We start from the raw sequence: 6739 nt of genomic DNA on the forward strand, positions 1-6739 counted from the left end.
CCTCCAGGATGAGCAAGGGGGCGGTGAATGATTCGAACATAAAACACACTTCAGATAAGAGGTTAAACTGGTATCGAAAATCTCGACAAATCACTTCGACACTCAAATTAGGATTCTTAAGGAAATGATAGAAAAAAGACAATGCTAGTAGAGTTTTCAGAAGCAAACCTCAAATATGGTGGTGGACTAGCCCTTTTATAGCATGTTCTGGGTCCTTCCTCACCGGGAAGGGTAGCGCTCTTATAGTTACTATAAAGGGGATCAAATTAATGGTATTTCCCTTTGACCTTATGCGCAGAAAGAGGGGGAGCAAGGTGAGTGATCGAGATGAGACGCGTGAGGTGGTCGAGACCTGGTGCCTGAGGTGGCTGAAACGAGGTTGGTCGAGACAAGACATCTGAGACAGTCTGCGTAAGATGGCTGAGACATCGAAAGATCGACGAAGATGAGATGCCTGAGGTGGCTGAGCAAGACATCTGAGGTGAGACTGAGACGAGGCTGGTCGAGACGCTTGAGGTGGCTGAGTGGCCGAGACGAGACGCCTAAGATGACTGAGACAAGGCACTTAAGGTAGCCGAAACAAGGTTAGTCGAGACGAGACGCCTGAGGTAGCCGAGACGAGACGAGGTGACTGAGATAAGGCGCCTAAGGTGGCCGAGATAAGGTTGGCCAAGACGAAATCGGACTAGATGGTTTTAGGGATCTAAGTCGAACCCTAGACATGCCCAAGCTGCGCTCGAGGCACAATCTGAGTCTGAAATGATGGACGTATCACTTTGGCGGCGTTGGATCCGTGTTGACTTATCAGCCTTGACTCATATTGTCACGCTAACTTGGATCTTACCTCCGCATGATTCTTCACTTTATCCCATAGAAAGTCACGTCATTCACAACACCTGCATCAATGGCCTTGTTCACCATCAGGTGAGCGGAAAAAGGAAAGTTGATCATGCAGAGCGATGCGCTAGATGAGCTCCATGCTACCGACGAGGAGTTGCAGTTTCGGGGCCACCATGTGGTGCCATGTTGGTGGTCTTGGTCTTATGGGAGGAGGTCAACTTTGGTGAGTTGAGCATACCTAACTCACCTGGAGTTGACTGATATACCTCAACTCAAGAAATTGTAAAGATTTAGTAGAGGTTGAAGTGAAATGCAGAGATGAGCTTTAAAGGACATTTGGGAATGTGACAGCTTTCTTGTCAAGACATGATCTACAAAGAAAGAAAACACAAGCTCTGATAAGTTCTTGATCTCGTGCCAAGCTAGGTTTGGTGTGTTCTGATCCTGCTATGTGCTATCGATACTATGATGAGTTTTTGATCATGTACCAAGCTGAATTTGATGTTCAACTTGTAGATATGCTTGTGGAACTTCGATCAGATTCTGGTTTAGTCAAAGCTACGTTTGTTCAGTTTCTGATGATCTACCAAAGTGAGTTTAACGTTCAGTTTTTGTATCTGTAGTTTTTGATGATCAATTTCTGGTACATGCATTAATGTTGCTAAGTTTTACTTATTCAGTTTTGTGTTTGATATCAATTTTGATCTATTGTCAGTTAGAATATCATTTTTTTTCTTCCAACACTAATTTTGATTTATAGCCGATGTTGGATAAGGGGTGGGAGGGCTTTTTTTGCAGGGCATGTGTCTGTCAAAAATTTATCACTTACCTCATTGTAGTAAGTCTGTCGTCCTCTAGCCAAAGAGCACCCCCATAAATTATGTATCAATGATCTAAGTATCAAATATTATCAATTAATCATTTGCATCTCAAATAAATTTGTATGAGGCAAATACTTGCTATAGAAATAGCATTGATTTGTAAGAAAAACAATTTTGTATTGCTGGTTTTCTTCTGCAAAAGGTAGAATCCGTCCTACACGGTTGGCTCCACGACTATGCTCCATCGTAACCAACTCAGCTATGCCCAAGGGGCATTGTATTGCTAGTTTTCATCAGCTGAAATGATGCCCTGAATAAATGTTTTGTATGAAAAATATTCCAAGTATCTTAGTGTGGTGATACTGTAGGTTTTGTATGCACGTCTCCAAATCAATAAAGTTACATATTTTTTTTCAATCTTATTGTAATTTATGATTCATAAGATTAAGACATCTAAATCAAAAAAGTATATTATTTGTTTATGAATATTTGAATATTGAAATTTAAAAAATAAGACTAAGAAGCACTCATATTGATGTTAATGTACGAGTGTTATAACACTCAAGTAGTATCACAATTAATGTGGATGAGTGTTATAATACTCACAAGTTAGTGTTCAATTCTTTGAACGTAGTTAATAAATAAAATTTAAAAGAATAAAAATTAAAAATATTTATTTATTTAATATAAAATAAGAATAAAAATAAATAAAGTATTAATATTAAAATGAATGAGAATGAGATGTTAAATAATGAGTATTAATATTAAAATGAATGTAGTCACCTAGATATGTGTATTAATAAAAAAGAGATGTTAATATAATGAGCGAGACATGGAGCATGTGAGTCTTATGTTATTTTGAAGATGTAACATATATTAACATTCAAATCAATACGGATGTCCTGAAGGAAAGTAGTCACCTAGATATGTTTAGGGGGGGGGGGAGTGCATCATGAACAAAGGCATATTTAGGGGTTCGGTTTTGAGCCAAGATCTAGATATGTTTATGGATCTTTAGAAGACATGTAAGCCTAGGCCACCAAAACGTGCTTAGACATTCAACAGTGGGAATTTGGGGTCATGTGAGAGTAATTTGACCTTGTTTAAAGTGATTTGGTTCAAAGGAATAACAACGAAAATTAGAGTTCTTGTTTAAAATTCTATTAGGGATGAATATTTTAGATGTCGAATTCTGAATGTGTATTTTGATCTAATTCCACAAGGAGTGGCAAGAAACTTGAATTCATTACCTAATTTTTCACACAGGAAAATGAAGACACAATTAAGCAAGAACAAATGAGTTAGGCATCGATGCTAAAATCTGAGGTCGCGTAGAAAAGGAATTCAACACATTCTTGACTCATTGGGGCTCTAAAAATGTTCCCATCAGCATAAAAAAAAGCCACAAGAACATAAAGAACGGCAACGAACAACAGCAATACACATTTGCCTTGTGATATTCTGAAGTATAACATGAGACGAATAAACTGATAAAATCCAAAAAAAAAGAAGAAAAACTTTAATGAGGGCGAGAGGCTTGCTGGGATTATTAGAACAGAATCATGTTCCATGTAAACAAAGAAACTTTCAGTGCTGTGGAGCACACACATAGCAACGTTCCACATGCCATTTAGGCACACCATGAGAGCTCCCACTTATATGAAATGCTAACCAGGTGCATCCCATCTCCAATGATTGTAACGCCGTGGAAGACATCGAATCCAAAAAGGAACAGCCAGAAGCACATTGCTGATTCGTGTTCAGTCGGTGCAACAAGCTCTACCACTTGTCGATCCACTTCTGTTGAGATAACTGTTAGGCTAGGAGCAAAATTGCAATGGCAATTCCCAAAGTGCACAAAGCAGGCACCATCTGCAACATAAGAATGGTTACAGCAATAAACACAGGTTACTAACCTTATCAGTTGAATTAACAGAAAAAAAGCAAAAATGGAACCAAGAAAATAATTGACTAGATGATTTCTCTGTGGAAGTTCAGTACATTTCGATGCTCAAGCGAGAAGATATTGTTTACCTTGAAACTCGAAGACAACATAGGCGGAAGATATCCATGCAAACCGATATTATAAACAGGAGTGCCATCAGGATAAAATAGTCCATAGTTTCTTTCAGAAGTTGGTCCGGGCTTTAAGTCTTCATTAAACAATGCAAAGACGTATATATCTACTGGAACAGAAGGATTCATCGGAGTTCCCTGTTTCATGGCTATCCTCTGCAGCAAATTACCATTGTACTTTGCAGCATTTTCTGGAGTTGCTCCTATCTCATCAGAGTCCCCTCTAGATGGCCATCCAGTCTCAGAAATACCGACTTCAATATCCGGGTGTCCCCATGCTCTGACAGCAGCATAAACTGCATCAATCTGTGCGTATAGCATGTTGTCATAGTTCAGATTTGTGAGTGGATCAGTAACTCCTGCATTGAGTTCAAAGAGGACATAGTCTAAGGAGACAGTTCCAGCGTTTGCTTTGTATGCAAAATAAGGATAGGCATTGATGAGGAAAGGTGATTTTGTCATTGAATGGAAGTCAAGGATTGGCTGGATATAAACCGCTAGGTCTTGTTTGAATGAGCCTGCTGAAGGAGGGTAAGAGTTCCCTAACATGTCAAGGGAATGAGCACTGGCGACATTTACCTTTTTATCCAATCCAAGCGAAACCAGGCCTTGGTAAACTGATTGCATGGCTGGCAGAAGATTTGCCATCAGAACAGTATCATTTCCTTTGAAGATTTCATTTCCAACAGTGATGCAGGTGATCTTAGTAAAAGGAAGGTAAGGCAGGACATGTTGTCGGAGCCATCCAAGTGCTTTTGCTGGATCAGTCATTGTTGACACATTCTCGTTGCCAATTCCTATTACAAACTCAATGTCAGTATTGATGAACGCACTAAGAACGTTCTGATCAGCGTCATAAAGCTTTACTCTGCTGACGTTGAGGGAACGTAGTAGGCTTGCAACTCGATTTGGAGAAGGAAGATTGTTGGCAATTTGCCCATAATTGATACCTACTGCGATGCCAAGAATTTGGATAACTTGACCTGTAAAGATGAATGCCATTCCATATCACAGTTCATAAAGACAGAAGAAAGTAAATAATCAATCTTTATGTTTTCTTTTTTGGAAAAAAAACAATGAAAAGGGCAGAGACAAGGGAGATTCTAAAATGGTGCCAACTGCTCTAATGAGAATAACAAAAACATCCAGAAGAAAGGAATTGGCTTGTGCCGTAGGTTCTCCTTAACAATGAATTTGACAAAGCAATCAGGATGAATTTACAAATGATGAGAAAACTCAAGAAGAAATGACAAAGTTTTTGGTTGCATTCCAAGACTTGATAAGGCTGCTAGCATTTCAAAAAGTTGAGCTTTTAGGAAAGTGCAAACATTATGCTTCCATGTTGCTGCGTGTTATGTATTCACCGCTGAAATGAAAAAAACTACAAAATATGAAGGGACCAGATATGACTGCATTCAGAAAACCTTTACCAAAAAGGAAAATTCCTTTGCAGCTCCATCGCAGGGATGCTTTCTTTCAGAAGAAGTTTATTCCCTTTAAGGAGTAAGAACTTCTGCACTTTAAATGTCTTTTGTGAGCATGTGAACCAAGGGAGTATTATATATCTCTCCTCTAACAATCATAGGGTGATTCCAAAATTTCTTGCTTTTAGCCTCACATGAGAAAAAGGGGGCTATTCTCCACTGCATGAAGGGCTATAAATGGAATGTTCAATTCAATTTCATTTAAACACCATAATTTCATCATCTAGAAAAAACATTTATCCCAATCGATTGCTCAAGCTCCCAATAAGAAATGGTCTATGATGTAATCACTCACTTGACACATGCAATTTGTACTCCCCATATGCATGTATAATTTGCTGAAAGTTATGTGAAACTATTTAATCTCTCTTCCAGAGAACCATGTTAAGCTCATTTATCACATCAGCTGAATTTTATCAACATTATTTCTCTTGTTCATTAGTGACACGGAATCACTCACATGATAAATCCCAGTCAGTCTCATGGACTCAATCCCTAGGGGTGGCCGGCCCGGTCCCACGAAAGTTTCCCACCGACCACCAGGGTAAATTCGGGAAGCGCATACGGCGGCCAATCCAGATGCCCAACATCCTTAGATTGCGTTTCTCATTTGGAAAAAAATTCTTACAAATACGCCGTAGCTGGGGATCGAACCGCGAGTCCCTGGGTCACAACCCGGATGTGACCGTTGCACCATTGCCCCGGGGACCACGGAAGCACTCACATGGTCATGTGTTTGGGACGCTGCCTAAGAGTACATCACTAGATTTTAAATACAACTCATCCCATTCCCTGACAATTTTTAAATGCTAACATCAATCGGCAGCCGATACCTGTTTAACTACCACAGCAAGCATGGGATCATTAAACAATAAGTGCTAGATACTTTATAATCACATCAAACTAAAACCCAACCAAATCCAACATAATCTCGTTCATGGATCTTACAAAGGGGGCACCAAGCATTTAGTATCCATTGAAGTACTTTTGCCAACCTGGTTCACACAAGCCTGTTGTAGTCCCAAAGCCATGTGGTTTTTGTCTACACCTATTAAATTGTCTCTCATGAATTCTCTGACTCTCACAAATCACACCGCAACCACAAACATATTCACCAAAATTGCACATTTCTCTTCTCCAGCAATAACCTAAATTCAAGAAAAACCTATTTATCACTATCTGAAGCTTCTAGTATTTATCATCTCTGTTTTTTTTCTTTTTTGAAAAACAAAAGAAATCAATATGCTAAAATTATGGTGAAATGATTTGGGCTGAAACACTCGACGTGATACAACACAGATAGAAGAATATGAATCAAGAAGAATGGACCTGAAAGGAGGAGACAGAGGAGGAAGCAACCGCTCGTCTGCTTCGCCATTTTTCTCCTCCTCGATCCGCCGATAAATCCTTGTGGATTCGAATCTGCTCGATGTATCGAGAGGAAGAGGTGGAAAAGTTGAGATTGGCTTCCCGAATCCTCTCGCTCTCTTCTCGCTTGCGGTTATCTAGTCACTGCGC

General features: G+C 39.5%; 1 protein-coding gene across 1 annotated transcript; it reads right to left on the reverse strand.

Annotated features, from left to right (window-relative positions):
- Positions 1-3124: 3124 nt before the first annotated feature.
- Positions 3125-6739, reverse strand: LOC141817241 (glucan endo-1,3-beta-glucosidase 14-like). The gene is made up of 3 exons (XM_074704917.1): positions 6551-6739; positions 3696-4720; positions 3125-3533 (listed from the first exon to the last, which is right to left on the reverse strand). Exons 1-3 carry the CDS (start codon positions 6597-6599, stop codon positions 3477-3479), a joined length of 1131 nt encoding a protein of 376 aa, XP_074561018.1. The 5' UTR covers positions 6600-6739; the 3' UTR covers positions 3125-3476.

Source organism: Curcuma longa, unplaced genomic scaffold (genome assembly GCF_044706935.1).
Source record: "Curcuma longa cultivar G26 ecotype Majalengka, Jawa Barat unplaced genomic scaffold, ITB_CL_G26_1.1 contig_19794, whole genome shotgun sequence".
In the NCBI taxonomy this organism is placed as follows: Eukaryota; Viridiplantae; Streptophyta; class Magnoliopsida; order Zingiberales; family Zingiberaceae; genus Curcuma; species Curcuma longa.